Source organism: Acanthamoeba castellanii (assembly GCF_000313135.1).
Source record: "Acanthamoeba castellanii str. Neff unplaced genomic scaffold scf7180000084459, whole genome shotgun sequence".
Classification (NCBI taxonomy): Eukaryota; Discosea; order Longamoebia; family Acanthamoebidae; genus Acanthamoeba; species Acanthamoeba castellanii.
The window spans coordinates 1-20,995 of record NW_004457344.1 but is presented as its reverse complement, the minus strand read 5'-3'; the positions used below and the strand labels follow the sequence as shown (position 1 = coordinate 20,995).

At 57.7% G+C, this 20,995-nt stretch overlaps 7 protein-coding genes and 1 pseudogene across 7 annotated transcripts; 2 read left to right on the top strand and 6 right to left on the bottom strand.

The window, feature by feature from the left end:
* Positions 1-87: 87 nt before the first annotated feature.
* On the bottom strand, positions 88-1,198 carry ACA1_322150 (uncharacterized protein; the record flags this gene model as incomplete). The annotated part of the gene is made up of 4 exons (XM_004336083.1): positions 88-357; positions 443-588; positions 762-956; positions 1,030-1,198. The coding sequence occupies 4 exons, from the start codon at positions 1,196-1,198 to the stop codon at positions 88-90; spliced, it is 780 nt and encodes a 259-aa protein (XP_004336131.1).
* Positions 1,199-1,394: 196 nt separating this feature from the next.
* On the top strand, positions 1,395-3,634 carry ACA1_322140 (glycosyltransferase 8 domain containing protein 1, putative; the record flags this gene model as incomplete). Its single annotated transcript, XM_004336082.1, has 10 exons — positions 1,395-1,413; positions 1,587-1,631; positions 1,809-1,928; positions 2,077-2,174; positions 2,256-2,375; positions 2,479-2,606; positions 2,673-2,754; positions 2,991-3,090; positions 3,195-3,326; positions 3,414-3,634. 10 exons carry the CDS (start codon positions 1,395-1,397, stop codon positions 3,632-3,634), a joined length of 1,065 nt encoding a protein of 354 aa, XP_004336130.1.
* A 66-nt stretch (positions 3,635-3,700) lies between these two features.
* On the bottom strand, positions 3,701-6,173 carry ACA1_322130 (uncharacterized protein; the record flags this gene model as incomplete). Its single annotated transcript, XM_004336081.1, has 13 exons — positions 3,701-3,910; positions 3,958-4,040; positions 4,110-4,195; positions 4,274-4,329; positions 4,369-4,448; positions 4,534-4,692; positions 4,774-4,816; positions 4,926-5,054; positions 5,142-5,294; positions 5,450-5,540; positions 5,618-5,666; positions 5,846-6,004; positions 6,074-6,173. The coding sequence occupies 13 exons, from the start codon at positions 6,171-6,173 to the stop codon at positions 3,701-3,703; spliced, it is 1,398 nt and encodes a 465-aa protein (XP_004336129.1).
* Position 6,174: 1 nt separating this feature from the next.
* Positions 6,175-7,179, bottom strand: ACA1_322120 (uncharacterized protein; the record flags this gene model as incomplete). Its single annotated transcript, XM_004336080.1, has 5 exons — positions 6,175-6,318; positions 6,360-6,552; positions 6,657-6,800; positions 6,881-6,902; positions 7,065-7,179. 5 exons carry the CDS (start codon positions 7,177-7,179, stop codon positions 6,175-6,177), a joined length of 618 nt encoding a protein of 205 aa, XP_004336128.1.
* A 423-nt stretch (positions 7,180-7,602) lies between these two features.
* On the bottom strand, positions 7,603-8,189 carry ACA1_322110 (uncharacterized protein; the record flags this gene model as incomplete). The annotated part of the gene is made up of 3 exons (XM_004336079.1): positions 7,603-7,830; positions 7,861-7,960; positions 8,020-8,189. The coding sequence occupies 3 exons, from the start codon at positions 8,187-8,189 to the stop codon at positions 7,603-7,605; spliced, it is 498 nt and encodes a 165-aa protein (XP_004336127.1).
* A 200-nt stretch (positions 8,190-8,389) lies between these two features.
* Positions 8,390-9,716, bottom strand: ACA1_322100 (annotated as a pseudogene).
* Positions 9,717-10,059: 343 nt separating this feature from the next.
* Positions 10,060-18,392, top strand: ACA1_322090 (myosin head (motor domain) domain containing protein; the record flags this gene model as incomplete). Its single annotated transcript, XM_004336078.1, has 31 exons — positions 10,060-10,092; positions 10,216-10,374; positions 10,524-10,568; positions 10,650-10,776; positions 10,860-11,030; positions 11,108-11,250; positions 11,330-11,443; positions 11,524-11,619; positions 11,728-11,868; positions 11,964-12,087; positions 12,156-12,257; positions 12,353-12,543; positions 12,617-12,824; positions 12,933-12,961; positions 13,086-13,269; positions 13,344-13,553; positions 13,658-13,794; positions 13,872-14,035; positions 14,122-14,254; positions 14,395-14,527; positions 14,620-14,763; positions 14,857-15,256; positions 15,359-15,866; positions 15,992-16,177; positions 16,287-16,525; positions 16,594-16,871; positions 17,015-17,145; positions 17,296-17,413; positions 17,518-17,587; positions 17,694-17,858; positions 17,978-18,392. The coding sequence occupies 31 exons, from the start codon at positions 10,060-10,062 to the stop codon at positions 18,390-18,392; spliced, it is 5,298 nt and encodes a 1,765-aa protein (XP_004336126.1).
* A 608-nt stretch (positions 18,393-19,000) lies between these two features.
* ACA1_322080 (RNA recognition motif domain containing protein) lies at positions 19,001-20,924 on the bottom strand (the record flags this gene model as incomplete). Its single annotated transcript, XM_004336077.1, has 8 exons — positions 19,001-19,122; positions 19,195-19,338; positions 19,417-19,489; positions 19,599-19,664; positions 19,750-19,884; positions 19,956-20,206; positions 20,269-20,418; positions 20,489-20,924. 8 exons carry the CDS (start codon positions 20,922-20,924, stop codon positions 19,001-19,003), a joined length of 1,377 nt encoding a protein of 458 aa, XP_004336125.1.
* Positions 20,925-20,995: the final 71 nt, after the last annotated feature.

Sequence of the window (20,995 nt, the reverse complement as noted above, 5' to 3'; positions counted from 1 at the left end):
GGCGAGCTGCGAGGTGGTCGCACCTGGACACGCAAAGCAGTGCCATGAAGAGGAGGAGGGAGAGCAAGAGCGGCCGAGTGTGGTGGTCTAGTAGTCTTCCTGGATGAGGAGGATTCTCTCCTGGTTGACGGGCAGGTCCTCGCCCAGCAGGTAGGGGCGGTGCTGCACCATGGTGAGCATGTCCCGTGCGGAGATGGTGTTGCCCTCGGGCTGATTAAATACAGTGTGTGGCGAGAAGGAGCGAGCGGAGGCGGTGGAGGCTGGTGATGTTGTGGTAGAAGAGGCGGCCGTTGCGAGTCCTGATGGTGTGAGCGTTTTCGTTCGCTTGCACGCGTCAAGAATGTCCTTGAGGTGATGCTGGCGTAGAGAAGATGATGAAGAAGAAGATCAGTACAAGAGTAACCAAGTGTATCAATGATGAAGGTGTTTAGCTGAAGGGTACCTCCATGGCGTGTGTCATGAGGTTTACGGCCTCGGGTGAGATTTCGGTGAGGCCGGCTTCGGTGGCTATTTTGTACATTCGGTTGCGTAGCGCCCACGATGACGGTGACGTCGCGCCGCCAAAGTCGTGAGCCAGGCGCAGGTGATCTGTTTGGTGGTGGTGGTGGTGGTGGTGGTGGTGGTGGTGGTGGTGGTGGTGGTGGTGGTGGTGGTGAGCATGCGACACGCCAAAGCTGAGGCTCAGATTGAAAGAAGATGGGACGCACCGCTGCCAAGCTGACGCACGACAGGCGAAGGCCGACGAGGAGCGACTCGCGTACGGACGATGCTGGAGGCACCGGGAGCGGCGGCTGCCTTGGCCGCGGCGGCAGCGGCAGTCTTGAGGCGCTTGGCCGAGGGCGCACCCGCAGCTGCATCGCTCTCGCGCTTTAGGCCGCTCGACGGCACCGCAAACGACGGCACCGCGTTGTAGGCATTGCGGATGAGAGACCTGATCAAGTGGTTGTGCAAGGCCACTGTCGAGCCAGCAAGTCAGCATGGCGAAAATCACCTAATGCAAGATAGAAATTTGGGGGGGGGGAATTGTACCGCTCTCCTGACGCCCTTCGAGGATAGCATAGATCTGGCAATCGAACTCGTACTTGGTGAGCTTCGCAGCAAGGAATGCACGAAGGCACGTCCAGTAATCATCTGCCGTTTCCCTCGAGAGATTGCCAAACAGATTGGCCTTGACCTCTTCCAGATCCACTCGATCCATCTCTGATGGAGGGGCTTCGAGCCCCTTTGGTGCGTAAAGAAGGCCGATCAAGCCAAGGGGGGCTACTTGCTATCCACCAACTTCCAATTCCTAATTTTTAAAATTGACTAAATCTTTCCTTTTGTTTTTAGCAAAGGAAATGCGGCTAAAAAAGTTAAACAAAAACTAAATAATGAGTACAGACGTGCGACAAGCGATGGCTTGGCACGCGAGAGGTTCGGGCTCCGTGCGCGTGCACCTGCCCCCACCAAAGTCACCATCACCCTTGCGACCAGTACCACAGGTCGTTCTCCATCTTCTCAGGCTCCTCTCTTCTCCGTGCAGTTGAGTCACCGCACGAGTTCACGGCTTGTGGCTTTCTTCCGATCTCTTTTGACATCACATGCAGGCGTCATGGCGGCCAACAGTCTCCAAGCGGCAGATGCTGCTGGCGGTGCTCGGCCTGGTCTGGCTACTCATAGCTTGCGTTTGGCTCTATACCTACTGTACCGCGCTCTTCGCTTTCGTTCTTTTTTTTGCCGATTTATTTATTTTTAAGTACAATAGAAAATCTAAAATAATATTTTTTTAAAAATAAAATACAATGTGGCAGCGACACGGGTCAGCAAAGAGGCCAAAGACGAGGAGACCGAGGAGCCGGTCTTGGCCTTTCCGTTGGTGCTCAAGGGCATGCACAACGTCAACCGCGCCTGCGAATCCCTTCTTTCTCTTACCTACAACTCTATGCAATGTACGTGGCCTCAACCGCTGTGCATGCGTGCGTGTGTGCGTGTGTGCGTGTGTGCGTGTGTGCGTGTGCGTGTGTGCGTGTGTGCGTGTGTGCGTGTGTGCGTGTGCGGTGGTGCGTGAGCATTATTGACGCCCCACTTTCGAAACAGCTTTGCACAAGGTGAAGAAAGGCAAGACAATCAACGTGATCACATCGTCAGACCAGAAGTACATGCCGGGACTGATTGCCCTCATCAACTCCACCATCGTACCACCCGCCCGCCCGCCCTCACTCTTTTTCCCAGCGTTCCGTTGTGTAGGCTCACGGCTTGTGTGTGCCGGTGGACAGGTGCACACCAGCAACCCGTTGGCCTTCTACATCGTGGCCGACGCCAAGCCCGAACTCCACGAGCAGTTCCAGGAGTTCCTTTACTCGCTCTTCCCGAAGGGCCGGTTTACCAAGCAGACCGTTTCCTTCAAGGCAAGCTTTCTTCTTCACCACACGTCCAATTCACCCTACTAACCATGGCCACTACAATGACTGTGTGCGATGCGTGCGTGCGGAAATGCAGGTCGTGGGGTTTGACACGGCGCGGGTTGCAAAGCTCATCAAGACCTACCCCAGCGTCATGAATGACCCCAAGATCCACGCCAACCCCAACAACTACGCCCGTTTCTACTTCCATGAGATCTTCCCCGAGTACGTGTGTTCTCCCCCCCCTCTGGCGGACGACACGGGTTCTCACGAACACCCCCCCCCAATAAGGCTCTCCAAAGCAGTCTACCTGGACCCGGACACGATCATGCTGGGCAACATCGCTGAGCTGGGAACGATCCTCGACCACCAGGTACTGGTGCTTCCTCAGTCCACCTCTACACGGCGATTGAAGAGGTGAGACCTTGGATGACGAAGTTGCGGTCGTGTCGTGTGCCAGGACGAGTTTTTGTATGCAGTGGCGCAGGGCTTGCCACACACCTACGGAGATGCATTTTATTGGAAGGCAAGTGCTCTCCTTCTTCTCTTTCTTTCGCTTTGTCTTTCTGGAACTCTTTGACACGTTTCGTCCAATGTTGATTTCAACAGTCGCCCATCGTGCAAAAAGCCTTCGACAAGGATGAACCCTACTTCAATGCAGGTGTGGCGGTCATCAATTTTGACAAATGGCGAAGCCAGAACGTGACTGGTACGATCATGCGCCAGCCTTTTCATCCACCCCCTGCGCCGTTCCTTTCCCGATAAGAAACGCACCCTCACGCGAACTCGAACTCGCGGCGGTGACCACAACAGGCGTCGTCGAGCACTGGCTGGCCCTGCACAAGGAGCAGAAGCTCTGGTCTTGGGGCACCCAGCCACCACTCATGGCCGCCTTCTACCGCAACTTCCACATGCTCGACAGCTCCTGGAACGTTCGCCACTTTGGTATTCCCCCCCTTCGCTCTTTCTTCGCTGTCGTTCTTTTTCTTCTCTCTCGCTCCTATTGCTGATGGTGGTGGTCTCTCCGCGCAGGAGCGAAGGGCATGGTGCCACCGCTGGTCGAGTTCGTGCGGGCCAAGGTGCTGCACTGGAACGGAGCCAACAAGCCGTGGAGCGCCGAGTGCCGGCGCGACTCGACCTGCTTCCGCTCGTGCTGGGCGCCCTTCTACAACCACACCCTCATCAAAGAGCTCCTCGCGGCCTCTCCGGACCTCGCCTCCCACTACTCCTCCCTCCTGCGCGCTGTGCCCTGATGAAAAAGAGAACCTGGTCGGAGTTAAAACCTGAGCGCTCGCGAGCTCTTCGTTCTTCTTCTCTCTTTAGGCCTTCCACACGGTGAGTCGGCCCTTGTCGTCGTAGACAGCCTCGGCGCTCTTGGACCAGAAGCGCGAGAGGGCGAAGGAGCACGAGATGGGGATGGTGCCGTTGAGCTCCTGCATGGCCTCGCACACAATGCGCTCCACCATCTGCGCCTCGGCCGTCCAGTCACTGTCCTCGTCGATCTCCACCAGAATCTGGTGCGCATGCGACTGAGAAACGACGCAACGACTAAAGCGAGCGTGAGGTAGGGCCGTACCTCGTCATGAATGAAACCGATAATGCGATAGCCGACCATGTACAGATTCCACATGGCGAGCTTGGCGCCATCCGCAGCCAGGCCTGTGCGAGTGAAGGAGAGAAGTGTGAGCGAAGCTCGAAGCTTAAGAGTTGTTCATGGGAGCAAAGAACCAGAAAACGGAGTGTTGCAGGCTTGGGTGAAGGTCACGAAGCCGCGCACCCGGCCCGTGAGCGTCGTGACGCTGCTACCGAAGATCCTGAAGCAAGCAAGCAAACCCATCTTGTTAGGATAGTGCCCGCTTACGCGAATTCAACGATAGAGAGAGGAGGCGAACCGGCTGAAGAGTTTGTCGCTGCCGACGTTGTTGCTGGCCTCGATCATCTTGCTGATCTCGGGATTGTGGCAAACGGCCTTGATCCCCTCCCACACCTTGTTCTGCCACTCGACGTCGCTTTTGTGCCTCTCCGTCAGCTTGAGCGTGCGGCCGCGGATCAAGTTTTTCACCGCATCTGCGTAACGCCACACATGGAACACGCGTGGTCGCATTAATCTTTTGTCCACCCCCACCCTCATTGAGTAGTGTGGCATGCGTACTGCTCATGACTCGAGGAGCCTTGAGAGCCAGCGCCGGAATGCACTCTTCCCACGTGCACTGCAGGTTATGCGCCACCACAGCGAACTCGCGCTCCCGCAGATACTTGTGCAGCTCGGGGTAGACCTCCTTGGTCAGCCGCTTCTTGAAAAACACCGCCTCTGCAGGCCGCCCGAACACCACGCGCACCGTGAGCCCCGATGGGGCCGTAAAATGAAACGAAAAACGAAACCGGCGAGTACCTGGGTAGCTGAGCTCCACGTTGTAGGCCGTTTTGGCATACTCCTGCAGCCCGCCAGCTGACAACCCGCCAGGTATACCGAAGTTGATGGCCTAGTAGCGGTGTTGGGTTAGCGCCTGTGGATGATGGCGAATAGACGACGGCGTGAAATACCTTGGCTCTCTGTCGGAGGGTCGTGAACTTGGTGCGCAGCTCGCCGTCAGCGCTGTCCTTCCACGACATGAACTGGGCCAGTTCCACGCCCTCGAACATGGACGCCGTGAAGGAATGCGGGTCCACGCCCTGTACGCAGCAGCCGGTAAACCACAATGGTGAGACCACCACGCAATACTACTCTCCAACGCTGACGATCGAATCAAGGTAGCTTACCTTGCGAATGACCTCGGCTAGGTTGGAATAGCCGTAGCGCGCTTCGCACACGGAAGCGAGCGTGCACAGCTCGATGAAGTCGTAGTCGACGGAGAGGATGAGGCGCCCCTCCGACGCTCGAAACATCTCGCGGAACCCGCCCTTGCGCGGCGTCTGTTGAATGGCAGGCCCACCGCACGAGCTCCGTCCGTTGCGCACCATGACCGTGTACTCGGGGTGAGCAACGGGCTCCTGTATGGAGGACACACCGATCACCGACTAGTCAGCTCTGTACTCACGCATATACTGGAACACTGGTCTAACTGTACCCGTAGATGGTCGAGGAACGCCAGGTGACGCGACGCCCGGTCCATCTCGACCCAGCTACGGATGAAGGGATGATACTCGGCATATTGCAGCCTGAAGCGAAAGCAAACAGACACGCGCGGGTCAGTCAAAAGGCGTCGTCAGCGGAGCGAGCGACGTCCACAGCGTACCAGGTCTTGGTGGCGGTGGAAAAGGTGTTTCGGATCGCCGTCTTAGGCACTTTGACCGATACATCGTACATGCTCTTGATGTCTTGGCGTGCCTGTGCACCACAACAAAGGCCGTACGGCGGTTGGGTGAGCAAGATTGCTTTGCAAACGATCAAACGGCCACGTCGGGTTAACGGCATGTTGATCTCACCTGAGTCAAGATCTCCTTGAGCTTTTCCTGGACGATACTGGGCCTCTCCGAGTTCTCAAGCAGCTTCGCTGGTGCTTCGTCGCCATCGCCATCGTCTTCACCGCCATTCTCCGTCTGGTGTTCTCCGCTGGGGGGAGCGCCCGGTTCGCCTTGGCCCTCCCGGAACTTAGCCTTCTTCTTGTCCTCGTGAAACATTCCTGCGTGCAGGACGTGGGAATGTGTCAACACTGGGTAGGTCTCGGTATATAAATCACCCAGAGCTCAACCTTCAAAGTCCGGGTTCTCAACCAGCTGGGCAGTAGCGTCGTAGAGCTTCTTCTCATAGTATCGCTGAATGCGTCGCGCTTGATCGATATCGACGGCCATCCTAAAGATATTCGCCAAAGTGTTGCAGCACTTTAGCGGTTTGGCCACACCCTTTTTCGACGGACAGCTCGTACCCGTTCCTAGTCACGTCGGCCAGGACGATGCTGGCCTTTACCTGTATGCCCTCGCTTAGGGGTCCGTAATCCTGCAGCACAGCCAGACACCACATGGGCCACGTTTAGATACAGCCCCAGTCGTCAAGCAGAGGGATGGCGATTGCACCTTCATGGTGTTGCTAAGAATCTCAGCGCGGTGTGGCGTCATGATCCTTGTGGCCAGGTTGTACATCTCGGGATAGGCGAGCGCCAGCAGCTTCACGTCCCTCACAGCGTCTATGTACATGAGGTCGATCTGTTCCTCCACGTCGACCTCTTGCGCTCTGTGTTGTGCCCACACAAGAAAGCGATGTCAACTTCGACCACCATACGTGCGCTCAACACGCGGACAAGTGTAGGAGGCTGGTGATGATCATCACCACAGTACCCGCTATTTACAGGCGAATAGTATCGCAGGCCTCGTGGCCGTGAGGGGCGGAGGATCTCCTCATCTACCACGTCCTGCGGGAGATAGTCCTGCAGCAATACGTTGAAGTCCCGTGGCGACGGCCAGATGTCGTCCAGGCCCAACCTACGGTGTCACACCGAGCGAGAGGAATTCAGAGACCGGTGCGGCTACCCTTTGTCGATGGCGCTGCATGCGTAGCGTACCTGATAAGTGTATCCAAGAATCCTGTGTCCCGAAGACGTGTGCGATTGGCGATCTCCCACCACCACTGAAGCGCGACTTCTTCCCCTGTTGTGTGATCATCATGGCGGTGTGCAGTTGATAGAAGCTGAGCCCAAGGGTCGGCAGGAGGAGGTGGTGGTGGTGGTGAAGGAATGGAATGGATACCGTTGCGCTCCAGGAATCGCTTGACCAGGTGGAAGTCGACCGCAGCATCGTGGCACACGAACATGTATGTGCTGTGTGCCACGATGAACGCCGCCAGCTCTTGTGGTCCGTCCATTATGACGCAGCTCTCGCCTTTGTGGAGAAGGAAATATAAGATGACGACAAGCAAGGAAGCCGGTGCCGCTGAAGTACCGTTGCTGGCTGCGAAGAAGGTTATGTCATCCACAGCGGCTTCGAGTTGTTCAGTAGTGCGAAGGTAGGAGGTGGTGGCTGCTGAGAAGCAGGTCGGATCTCGCGCCCAGCTCTGCGCATTCGTTCCGGCCTCGTCATCTCGTAGGTAGGTTCGAAATCCGATCAGATTCCTCAGCACCCCCTGCCCCGCCTCCTTCAGCCGTGTTTGCCCTTCCACAAACTTACGGTACGGAAACATCAACGCAGAGAAGGATCCCATCTTCAAGCAGCTTGAAATCGATTTATCAGCAGAAAGCTCTTTTTCAGTACTTTTAAACTTGTTTTTATTTCCTGGAATTCCAAAAAATCACAAGAGTTTGTGTGCGCTGTCCGAGGCGTCTGGCCAAACAATGGCAGTGTGCACATCAAGCGGCTCCGTGTCGCAGAAGGATCTCTTCTCGCTCTCCGTCCCACCGAGCGACTTGTAGAAGCCTATGGCGCCCGGGACAGACCAAACGATGAAGTTCTTTGGCTGTAGGAGGGCGAGCGTGGCGTCCCACATCATGCGCCATAGCGTCTTGCCGATGCCGCGTCCCTGATACGCAGGAAGGACAAATGCATTCACACACTCGGCTTCGTACTCAACACCTCCGGCGGTGCGGTGGCAGGGGATAGGCTGCTGGCCTCGCGTCCACGCTACCACTCGACCCTCCGCCTCAGCTACCCTGTTCGTACCCAAGACTAAGATGCTGCAAAAGGGACCAACCCAACAGGGGAAGCGTACCAAAAGATTATGGAGGGGTCGCTCAGGCGTGGCAACCAGCGCTCAATTCTTGCAGGAAGCTCGTCAGGCTTCGTTACCGTTTCATCCTCAGAGCCAAGAGCGAGATCCATCACACTCAACAACGCCACCACGTCATCGGGAGTTGCTTGGCGGTAGGTGATGTCGTCCATGTTTCGGGTTTGTTCGAGTGTACTCCCGCGACTGTTAGCTGCAGCCCGCTCTCCCACCGTTTCTTTCTTTCGGGGTTCGTCGGGCAACGCCGACGTTAAAACGGTACACGTGGCGAGCGAGAATGCGGGGTATGTACAGCAGCAACATTGGTCTCATCAAACAAGAGATGTCGAAGATCAAAGCAGTCCTCAACGCGGGCCTATAGAGCGGCTTTCTTCTTGGCGCCAAGCACAAGGGCGAGCTGGCGTGACTGGGCCACGAGCTTGTCGGTGCTGTCCAGAATATCAAAGTCCTCCTCGACGTAGCCATTGATGAGGTGTCGACTCTGTAGGAACACTTTCAGCGGTCCTGTTGAGCGTGAATATCGAGTGAGTGAGGAGCCATCACTATTAACACAATTTGCACAATACATTACCTGCAGCCGGTATCCCTCGAAAGTACACGGTGTATTCGATCGTGGGCACCCATGACTCCGGGAGATCAAGCGTCAGCACGGCAGGAATGGAGCCGTCGGCTAAGGCAAGGAGTTGCGAAGTTAGTAACCAATCGCAGGCGTGGCAAAAATGCTATCTCGTACCGAACAGAGCAAGGCTCTTCACGTCGGGCTTCCGTCCATCCTGAAACTGCATGTACATTCTTCGCTCGCAGTGTTCGCCTTTCTTCGTGGGGGCTGTGAGCGGGTCATAGTGGCTGCGCACATCATCAGTCACCAGTCAACGGGCGACACTCAAGGCTAGCGGGAGCTGTACCCGACGATGCTGCGCGTGATGGTTGTGCTGTACGACACTTTCTCGCACTGGTCAATGGGCGGGAGGGTGGGGTAGAGCGTGTGGCGTGGGTGCTTCTCCCCGCCGAGATCCCGGCTCAGTCCATTTGGCTTGGCCAGGTCTGTGAACATGGCAGTGACCCGCAGTCTCTCCACCGCCACTTCGCTCTGTTGTGGTGGAGAGATGATGAGGCACAACGCTGAGCAACACAGGGTGCATTCACTTTGCACCGGCCACGGACCTCATGTCCGTCCTTTGTGGTTTGCTTCACGAGCTGGTAGAGGATGGCCTCTGCCGATGAGCGACTTCCGCTGGCTGATGCCCCACCACACAAGGTCAGCGCCGTCGCAATCATGAGAGAGAGAGAGAGAGAGAGCTGCGCCATTCGTACATTTGAGCGTCTTCACCTTCACAAACGCTCGACCGGCCGTGGCACCCGAGATGAACCAAGACGAGAGTACGAGCGGGTGTGGGTGCGCCAGCACCTTCTCCAACGCCGAAAGCACGATGCACACCAGATACCCGCCTGGCACCGGAGTTTGGGTGAGCGCTAGAGTGGAAGGGGAGGGAGAGGGGGCACTTGCCATTGGGGTGGTGGCCGCCAGTGTCCCAGTTGGAGGTGACGTGGGCGGCATAGGTGAAAGGCCAGCCGGCTGCCTCGTTCTGGGCATGCTCGTCCGCGTTGGCGGCGACCTGCCGCACCGCGGTGTCCTTGTCGAACATGAACAGCGGGCCACTGAAGCAGGCAGAGTCGGTCATGGTACGTGCGCGAGTTGAGGTGAACTGTTTGTTGGCTGCTCTTGTAGTGGTCGGGGAGGGGAAGTGGCCGGGACCCGCGGGAAGATGACAAAACCTGCCATTGGCCCGGGCGTGCGCCTCTTTTCCCCTGCTGTGCTGGGTTTCTCTACCGCCTCACCCACCGCCGGCACCAGCTCTGGCCGGAGTGGGCAAGATGCGGTCTGGTCTTCATTGTCGACAATATTGAAGCCGACAACCACACTTCTGGTGTTGCGCTTCTGGGCCTTCCGGAAACTCGAACGCTGGCATTCCTGCAACGCCAAAGACGTGTGGGTGGCATCCATCTTGATAATCGCACATCAAGATGGCGTCATTCGCGGACACCCTCTACACTCAGGTGCGTCTCTTCCCTTTTCTTCGCAATGCCCACTAACTTCAAAAAAAACATTTATATTGTAATTAAAACTTGATTTAATTAATCTTTACTGATTGCTGCGGGCCAATGCATGAATGCATTTAGGGCACGCGAGTGTGGGTGCCACAAGGCGTCGATGCCTGGGTGCCAGGTATTGTGGCCGAGGATGAACAGGCAGGTGGAAACGGGCTCGTGAAGGCGGAACTGGTGCTCGAAGAAGAGGACGACAACAACGAGGACGACTTCGAAACCACCTCGGGCAAGGTACCCACTCTCTTGTGCCCTCTTTTTCTGTTATTATTTGTATTTCAGTTTTTATTATTCGTTATTATCGCAAGCAACCACAGGCTGGCCATTTACCATTGTTGTGACCTGTCAACCTGCGATGGCACACTGGTCATTCCAACGTGCAGGTGGTCGAAGTGTCCAAAGCCGGCCTTCTCATCAGGAATCCCAAGGTTCGGAGCAGCTTGCTTGCGCCATAGTCGCAACACACACATTTCTCACATTCCACACGCTCCACACACACACAACGATAGATTCAAGATGGCGTGGACGATCTCACCACGCTCAGTTACATGCACGACCCAGCCATCCTTCACGCGCTTCACTTGCGCTACCGGCTGGACATGATCTATTCCTACGCCGGACCCATCCTCATCGCACGTACGCACCACCCATCACTCCTTCTTTCCTTTCTTTCATTTTTTTTTCCCCCGTCTCCTCACACGCAACGTGGTGCGGTGCAGTGAACCCGTACAAGGATCTGGGCGGTCTGTACAGCAAAGAAATGATGGACGCCTACGTGGGCCAGGCGCAGGGTAATCTCTCGCCGCACGTGTTTGCCATCGCCGAAGAGGCCTTCCGCACGATGCGCATGGATCGCTCGAATCAATCCATCCTCGTTTCCGGCGAGTCTGGTCCGTACCACACTTCACCATATCTTGTTGGCGTGCACGGGCGTATGGCGGTTGGCTGACGTGTACCCCCCCCACAGGTGCCGGAAAGACGGAGACGACCAAGTATGTGCTGCGCTACCTGGCGGCCATGGCGTCGGCCACATCGGGCGTGCGAGGAGGAACCAAAGGCCAGCTGCCTCCGCTCGCTCACAAAGTGCTCGAGTCCACACCCCTGCTCGAGGTACTCGCGCTTCTTCTGCCTCTCGCTCTCGTCGATGCCTCCCCTCTAATGCTCTATTGCCCCCCCCCCGGCACAACAGGCCTTCGGTAACTCGCGCACTCGATTCAACAACAACAGCTCGCGCTTCGGCAAGTTCATCGAGATCTGGTTTTCCAATGAGAGCGGTTCCATCTGCGCCTCGGCACTTCGCACCGTGCGTTTCTTCTCGTTCGCTCGCTCGCTCGCTCTCCGCGCTGCGTGCAATGCTGATGTCTCTCTCTTTCTGGTTATCAGTATCTGTTGGAGAAGTCGCGCGTCGTGCGTCCTCCGGTGGGAGAAAGGAATTTCCACTTCTTTTATCAATTGCTCGCGGGCGCCGATCCTCAACTGGTACAGCCATCTCTGAGAAGAAGAAAAAATCAACGCTTGTTGCTTAAACAGTCTTGCGGTGGTGCTAACCCGGGGTGTCCGGTGGTGTGGGGTGTGTGGGATCGACAGAGAGCGCAACTGAAGCTGAAGAGACCGGAAGAGTACGCCTACCTGGCGGAAAGCGAGTGCTACACGGTGGAGGATGTCGATGATAGTCGCGTATTCAAGCAGACGCTCAATGCCATGCGGGTCATTGGGCTGAACGAGAAGGTCCTCCTTCCTCACACTCATTCCGTCTTTCGCTTTTCCAACCACACGCGCGACCTCACTCGCCTGATCGTTGCCATCACCGTGGCGATCAACAGGAGCAACAAGAAGTGTTCAAAGTGGTCGCGGCGGTATTGCATTTGGGCAACGTGCAGTTCACCGAGGACAGCAAAGAGTCGGCCAATCTCGCCGACGAGAAGGACCCCGATGGTCGCTCCAACGGTACATACCCATCGTTTCCTTGTGATTGTCGGCCGAGAGAAACTCAAACTCCCGGCTCGGGCGTACAGGTCCAACCAACAACGCCTCGCTGAACATTGCGGCGGAGCTGCTGGGCTGCAGCGCCGCTGATTTCGCCAAGTCCATGCGCGAGCGAACTATCACTGCCGGCGGTAAAATCCATTCCCCTTTTTTTAGACCACTCTCTCTCTCTCTCTTGTTGCACCTCTCACCGCGCCTGTCATGGATGATGTTTGAACACGTAAAGGACCCAGCGGACAAGAGCGGTTGACGACGCCTCTGAACAAGGCCAAGGCCGAGCAGTCCCGAGACGCGCTCGCCATGCTTCTCTACTCGTCCCTCTTCGACTGGATCGTGCTCAAGATCAATTCCTCGCTTCACGAGGATTCCTCCGCGTCCACGACGAACAGCTCGTCGTCGGGCTCGTCTTCTTCGTCGGTAGCCGCCTCGCCGCCTTCCCCCCCCCCGCCCCACTGCGCCGTTGACTCACGGTGCAGCGCGCACGGCACAGATCTCGTCCTACTTTGGTCTGGGAGGCAGCGGTGGGAGCGGAGGTGGTGGCATGCGCGTGGGCAAGCTGGCCGCTTCGCGCGAGGCGTCCTTCATCGGCATTCTCGACATCTACGGCTTCGAGAGCTTCGAGACCAACGGCTTTCCTCAGTTCTGCATCAACTACGCCAACGAGAAGCTGCAGCAGCACTTCAACCAACACATCTTCAGTACGCTGGCCAGCCAGTCCCCCATTCACTCACTCAACGCAAACCAATCAACTCCAGCTCAGCCACGATCGACTGAACTGACCGACCTTAACCGCAGAGTTCGAGCAGAAGGAGTACATCAAGGAGAAGATCGACTGGTCCTACATCAACTTTTCCGACAACCAGGCACGCCTCCATGCTCACTTCATTTCACCCGCGCCGCTGATTCGGTGGTGCGGCTGCTGATTCCTGTCGGCGCTGGCAACCACCGACAACAATCAGGGCTGCATCGACCTGCTGGAGAACAAGCCGATGTGTCTCCTGTCGCTGCTGGACGAGGAGTGCCGGTTCCCCAACGGCTCGGACGCGTCATTCGCCGCCAAGGTGCGAAAGACCCACAAGGAGGACGACTTCTTCGCCGTCCCGCGCTTCTCGCAGACCGGATTCACCGTCAAGCACTACGCCGGTACAATTCCCCCGCCCCGCCCCCCGGTTTCCGGGCCTACATTCAGTTCGGCGCTCTCACCTTTTGGGTGCCAGGCGACGTGACCTACGAGACGAAGACCGGCTTCTTGGACCGAAACAAGGACGTGCTCGTACCGGCCCATCCGCTCATTCTGCAGGCCTCGTCCAATCCCTTCGTCAAGGCTCTGCTGTCCGCCAAGCCGGCCGCCCCTTCGACGGGCGCGGGTGGCTCGGCTTCGCCCGTGGTACCCGGACGCCTCCTCGGCGGCTTTGGCTTCGGCAAGGGTACGCATCGTCGCCCATCATGGTATTCAGTCGCGGGCACCACTTCCCAATCGCGACCAACCCCGTCGTCTTCGTTCTCTTTCGCTTTCGTGCGCCGGTTTCAGGTGGTGGATCGGGCACGGCGGCAGCGACGGCCAGGTCGGGCACGGGCGTGGGCAAGTCGTCCTTCCAGTTCGTGGGCGTCATCACCCAGTTCAAGGAGTCGCTCAGCCTCCTCATGGACTCCATCGGCGCCACCCAGGTACTGCCGTCCGCTGCTTTCCTCACCCGCGGGCACACTTTCCTCATTGTTGGTTATGTCGTGCGCGTCGTGCGTAGCCCCATTTCGTGCGGTGCATCAAGCCCAATTTGGAGCAGCGGGCGGACCTCTTCGTGAAGCCCCTGGTGCTCAACCAGCTGCGGTGCGGTGGTGTGATGGAGGCCGTGCGCATCTCCTCCGCCGGATACCCCTCGCGTACCTCCTACGCCAAAATCTACGATCGGTGCGTTGCCACATCATTCCGCTGCAGTCTCCAATCCGCGATTAGGCTCACACACACACACACACACACACACAACACTAACACAGGTACAAGAACTTGGTCAAGCACACGCCGGGGCAGGATGACCGCGAGTCCTGCATGATCCTCTTCGAGGCACTCGGCATCCCGGCCATCGAACGCCAATTCGGTAGCACCAAGCTCTTCCTCAAGTCTGGAATGGTACGTACTATAATTCACATAATAACACAATTACCTCTTTTATTATTACTCTTTTCGATTAATATTACTTCCTTATTCATCATTACTGTTTTGTTTAATAAAAATATATAAATAATTGATTGTTTTTGTGTGCATGATAGATCGCCCACCTGGAGAAAGTGCGCACGATTCGTTTGAATTGGGCCGCAGCCGTCTTCCAAAAGAACTGGCGGCGCATCGTCACCGAGCGGTGGTACGTGGCCACACGGCTCAAGGTCATCCGTGCCCAAGCACGTACGTCTCGCCGCCTCGTCTGCTCCGCTCTCACCACACTCATGTCCTCCATTCTCACTCGTCCCTGTGTGTGTGTGTGATCACTTCCGCAGAGGCCCGTGTATTTCTGGCGAAGCTCGAGAAGGTGCGCCTGAGGAAGAACAGGGCGGCCGTCATTCTTCAGAAGTACGCGCGGGCGTGGCTCGGACGCCGCCAGTACAAGTCCACCGTCCACGCCGCCGTGCTCTTCCAAAGCAGTACGTTCTTTCCCCCACGAGCAAACACCCCACGTGTGTGCTTACACCACACATGACACACACACACACACACACACGACCAATGGTACACAGTCTTCCGCGGAGCCTATGCGAAGAAGAAGGAGGAGGAGCGGTTGCGACGCGAGGAGGAGCAGCGCAGGCGCGAGGCCGAAGAGCGTCGACTGGAGGAGTGCCGGCTGATGAAGGCTGAGGACCACTACAGCCGCGCGATGGCCAAGGAGTGGAAGCGTCAGGCCGAGGAGCAGGAGCGGCTGCGGCAGGAGGAGGCCGAGCGTCAGCGCATCGCCGAAGAGGAGCGCCGGAAGCGCGAGGAGGAGGAGCGCAGGCGTGCCCGGCGCGAGGAGAAGCTGCGCAGGCAGGAGGAGGAGAAGCGCAAGGCGCGCGAGATGGAGCAGAAGATGAAGCAGGAGATCATGAAGGGCGACCAACAGCAGAAGGAGCTCCTCGACCAGCTCAATGAACTCCAGCAGCGGTACGAACACGACATGCGGCTCCCCTATTTTCTTCTTTTTTTTCCCTCACACCCGTGTGTGTGCGTGCGTGCGTGTGTGCGGTGTGTGCGGTATGTGCGTAGGCATGATGCGGAGGTGGAGCAGAAGGACAAGCAGATCAGCAAGCTGGAGCGGAAGCACGAGAAGGAGCTGGCCAACATCACGGCGGCCATGCAGCAGCAGAGCGACGAGTCGGCCGAGCGCGCCCGGCGCGTGCAGGAGGAGATGGCGAGCGAGCTCGAGCGGCTCAACCGCGAGTGGCAGCGCAAGCTCGACGACGTCACCTGGAAGGCCGAGCAGGAGCGCCAGGAGTGGGAGCGCGAGCGGGCCGCCTGGGCCGCCGAGCGCGCCCAGCTCGCCGCCGACGTCGACAAGTGGAAGCGGGCCAACGAGGAGCTCGAGGCCGAGCTCAAGGTCATGGAGGAGCGGCAGAAGGGCATCGTGCTGGAGGCCATGAACAAGCAGGACGAGGAGATCGAGACCATGGCCACCCTCGTGGCCGGCTCGACCGACGAGGGCCGCAAGCGCCTCCTGGGCCTCGTGCTCGCCGAGGAGCGCGGCTTCGTCTCCGGCATGCCCGTGCCCGCCGTGGTTCGTCTGCCTCGCATCCTTAGCTATTGATAGCTGAAGAGTCCAGTGCTGACTGCGTCGTGTGTCGCGTGTGTCGTGTTGCGTGTGCGTGTGTCGTGTGTGTCGTGTGCGTGTGTCGTACACAGGTGTCGTTCAGATTCCTGCGCCACTGGGGCGAGCTGTCGCTCTACCTGTCGGCCAACCAGCAGTCGTACCTGCTGCCCTACACCATCAACAACTTCCGTGCGCTCATTCAGAGCAACCTGCACGACAACTCCCTGTTGGCCTACTTCACCTCCAACATCCTCCTCATGCTCCATCTTCTCCGCAAGGTTCGTGCCACCATCTCGACACACACGACACACGACACACACGACACACACGACACACACGACACACACGACACACACAAGCTGACCATATGTATGTGGGGGGGAGCAGGAACTGGCCCACATTGCGTTCACGAAGACCAAGCGAACGCGCGGCCACGAGCGCAGCTTCTCGTCGCTCTCGTCGTCGCCGCGCCACCGGCGCTCGGTCTCGGTCGCCCGCATCGCCGACGCCGCGCTCGAGGGCAGCGCCAGCAACGATGCCGACGCCGTCGACGCCGACGCCGACGCCTACATCCTCCACCTCCCGCCCCTCGACAACTCCATCGTCAACCCCTACCTCCTCTGGAAGTGCGTACTATCGCCCACGCCCACATGTCTTAAGTTGGTTGCTGACGTCATCAACGCCGCCGCCGCAGCAAACTGGAGGAGGAGAATCTGGTGACGGAGCCGCAGGGCAAGGAGGCCGACGGCGACACGGTCGAGGAGGCCGCGGAGCTGGTGGACGAGGGCCCCACCGAGGGCCTGCCGCCGGTGAAGTGGTTCGAGCGCGAGCTGCGCCGGCTCCTCCGGACGGCGCTGACCCTCATCCACAACAACCTGCGGTCGGCCCTGCGCAACGTCCTGCAGAAGGCCGTCTTCGAGAGTCCCCTCCGGCTCAAGAACCCGCCCCAGGGCAGTCGCCAACGCCGTCCCAGTACCCACTCCCGTTCCCCCACCCTGTGCGGCGTGTGCGATGTGTGCGAGTGCAACGTGTGCGGCGTGTGTGATGTGTGTGCGATGTGTGTGCATTGTGTGCGATGTGCGATGGGGCGCTGATGCTGGGTGGGTGGGTTGCAGGCAAGTCTGTGGATCAGGTGCCCGAGGAGGAAGAGGAGGAGGGGTACATTTCGATCGAGCAGATGACGACGATGATCGACTACTACCAGTCGTCCTCGCCCTTCTCCTCCAAGGACGACAGCCGCGCCAAGGTGTGCTTTTTTTCATTAATTTATTTATATATTTCATATATTTCATATATATTTGTTTCTTTTTAAAATGTATTTGTTATTTATTTCGTTTTATTCTCGTGTTGTGTTGGTCTCAACCGTTGGTTGGTTGGTTGGTGGTGGTGTGCACAGACGGTGAACATGATCAGCGTGATATCGATCCTCAACTACTTCCTGTACGTTCTGCAATCGAACTTCATCGACTTTGCCATCGTCAAGCAGTTCTTCGAGCACACCTTCTCCTTCATCGGTTCGCCTTTCCCCTCCCCTCCCACCCCAATCCACACCCCACAACGCAACTGTAAAGGCTAACTTTTATTTTTACTTTTAATTTTTATTTTGCCTTCTGCGCAGACTCGTTCCTCTTCGACATCCTGCTCCTGAGGAAGGACCTCTGCAGCCGCAACAAGGGATACGAAATCAGGTTCGCGGCACACCACCACCGCACACACGCAACCGCACACGCACCAACACGCACGCGACACAGGTGGCTGACCCGCGGAAAACATATATGTTTACTTTTTATGAAGGGTGAACATGCGCAAGCTGGAGCGGTGGGCCGAGGAGACTGGCGCCGATTGGGTGGGCCGCGCTGGCTCGTGCCTGGGCCACATCCAGCAGGCCACCGGCGTGCTCCTCATGTCCTACGCCGAGAAGCGCCAGCTCTGCACTGATCTCAACACCCGCCGCGCCAAGTACCCCCCCCCGCACGACACACACGACACGCAACACACGACACGACACGACACGACACATACGACACGCAACGCGCGACTCGACACGCGCAGGCTAGCTCACTCGATTCCTCGAACAGGTGTGCGTCGTTGAATGTGTTCCAGATTCGTCAACTGCTGTCGATGTACACGCCCGACGAAGGCGAGGACAAGATCCCGCTCGACCTCATGGCCCGCCTCTACGAAGGCGTCGGCGGCTCGTCCGGCAGCGGCGACCGGTCCGGCCGCCGGAGGCCGCGGCAGCTGCCGCCGCCTGCCGACCAGGGCGCCCTGCTCATCGACTCAGCCGTGGTGGGCGAGGTGAGCATCGCGACGATGCACTACGTCGAGTGCAAGGACGTGCTGGCGCTGCCGTTGCCGCAGACCATCAAGCAGTCCCTGCAGGCCCACGAGAAGGAGAAGGAGGAAGAGCTTCGCAAGCTCCAGCAGCGCGCCGACGAGGACGTCAAGAAGAAGCGACGCCTCCAGAGCCGCAAGTCCATGGTCTTCTGGTAGTCCGCCAGCAGCACAACCACCACTGTTTATTTTAGGCCTTTATTTATTGCGTTTCACGCCTTGATTGTTTAACATGATCAAGCATCCTTTTCCACCATCTCCCCTGCACCCCCGTTGTGGTGGCTGTTGGCACAACGTGGACATCGCGCACGTACCGTACGGTAGGTTGGACGCTTGGTGTAGCGCACTCGCCACTAAGGCCAACGCCTCCTCCACCACGATCGTTACGGGTGGTTGGTTGGTGTGCGGTGTCGGTGTACAAAGCAAAGCAAGCAAGCAAGCAAAGGGAATTGGGGTGTGCACTGTGTCTATCACAGCAATCATGATGATGATGCCTAACAAACAAACACACGCACGGGTACGCGTGCGGTAGTGAATGGACTTTTACACACACCAACCCCACGCCTGACAAGACGAAACGGCACGGCACGGTTCACGAGACGGGCACTCGACAAGGAGCATGCACCACGACGTGAAGAGCACAACGCGTAACCATAACGCCACCACTACGCAGTGCGAACTGAAGAGAAGAAGGAAACGATGAAACATGGATCACGGCGCAGGTGCAGGGAGAGAGCAACCGGGCAGGGGACGGAAGGTGGTACCCTTTAGTAGGGAGCGCCTCGGCTCTTCTTCAGCTGGACCTTGAGCCGCTTCTCGCCCACCTGCAGGCCGTCCATGTTCTCGATGGCCAGACGGGCCGAGTCGGCCGACGCGTAGCTTACAAAACCTGAACGTGGTCAGGGGGGTGAGTGACCATAAGGGGCCGCCGAGAGGAGACATAGACGAGTGGACGTCGTACCGAAGCCCTTGCTGACCATGGTCATCTTGTCGAGGAAGACCTTGACGCTGAGGATTTGGCCGAAGGGTGAGAACAGGGTGAGGAGATCGCCATCGCCGTAGTGCGTGGGCAGGTGGTAGATGAACAGGTTGGCGCCGGGAGGACCTGAAAGCACCAAGGACAACAGGGTTAGACTGTGAAACAGTACAGCTGGCGAACTTGTAAGTTGGAACGCTACGGTACCCTGTGCTTGGTTGCTCATGCCGCTAGGGGCGGGGGTGCCACGGCCCATAGCCATCGACGTCAGCATGTTCATCTGCTGGTAGCCAGACACAAACAACGTTGCCGCCAGGCGAAAGAAACGATCAGTTGGTCGGGTCGAGGCGTCATTGTGAGTAAATAGCGGAAGACTGTGGTGTACGTACGTCTACTCCTCCGCCGTACTGCCCATACTGCTGGGCCATGAGCATTTGGAGCTGCAGCTGCTGAGCCTGGAGCTGAGTGAGTAGAAACACTCCATCAGCACCAAAAGGTGCTTTGCGGGACGAAGCAACAGCGAAGTGGAAGCGTTGGTACCTGAGCCATCATAGCGTCCTGACCTCCCATGCCCATGCCCATGCCCATGCCGCCCATACCCATACCGCCCATGCCGCCTCCGGCATTCCTTCTGCCTCCGTCAGCAAACTTGACAGTCAAGGGATTGGTTTGGCCCTGTTGAGGATGAAGGGAACGAGAGATGAGAACCACTAGAACAGACGGTACCGCTAGTTTCTACGTTGTACCTGGAAGAACATCTGGCCGTTGCAGGCGTTGATAGCGTTCACGGCGTCCTCTCGTCGGTGATACTTGACGAAAGCGCAGCCACGCGAGGAACCGTCGGGCTCGCGCAGAACGACAACCTCGATGATGCTGCCGTAGGGCTGGAAGATGGCCCTCAGGCCATCCTCGCCCACGGTTCTCGGGAGCATGCCGATGAACAGCTTGAACTCGGTCATGTTATCCATACCGGGCATTCCGTAATCGGGCACGGGGGCTGTTGCAAGAATGAGATTAATGATCGGTAATGCAGCATCCAGAATGTACTCAGATTTGTACCAGGGGTGTATCTGGGCGCGTCGCCGCCACCGCCGTGAGCGTACTTGACCTGAATGGGACTAGTCATGCCAGGGAGGGTCTGCTTGTTGTGCAGGGTTTCGATTGCAAGCTCGGCCGAATCGGCATTGTCGTAGGTAACGAACGCGCAGCCTTTATGAACATTTATAAACCGATTAGTGCACTGACGACATTCAATCTTCACTGGAAATTGAGAGCATACCTCGAGATTCGCCGGTGGCGCGATTGCGGATGATGGCAACCTCAACGAGATTACCAAAGGGCGCGAACAGGGGGCCGATGTAGGGCTCGGTCATGCTCTTGGGCAGCTGGCCGATGAACAACTTGACCGCACCAAAGGGCTTGTTCAAGCTAGCCAGCTGCTGATGCTGTTGCTGCTGAAGCTGCATGGCCGCCACGAGGGCGGGATCGGCCGTGTAGGTAATGGGAGCAGCTTCGGAGGTGGCCGAGGTCACCTGCGGCTGAGCAGGTGTCTCTGATGATGGGGTGGGTTGGGGGGGAGCCGAAGAGGGAGCAGATTCCTGAGCAGGTGACTCCTGCGGTTGCTGCTGCTCGGTCGATTCAGCCGGCTGGGGCTCAGCTGAAGTAGGAGCGGTGGTGGCAACCTGCTCGGTGGATTCAGTGGTTGGCTGCTCCATTATGTGATGATGTGATGTGATCGATGCACTTCGATTCTGCGGGTATGAAAAAAACGGGAAAAGGACAGACA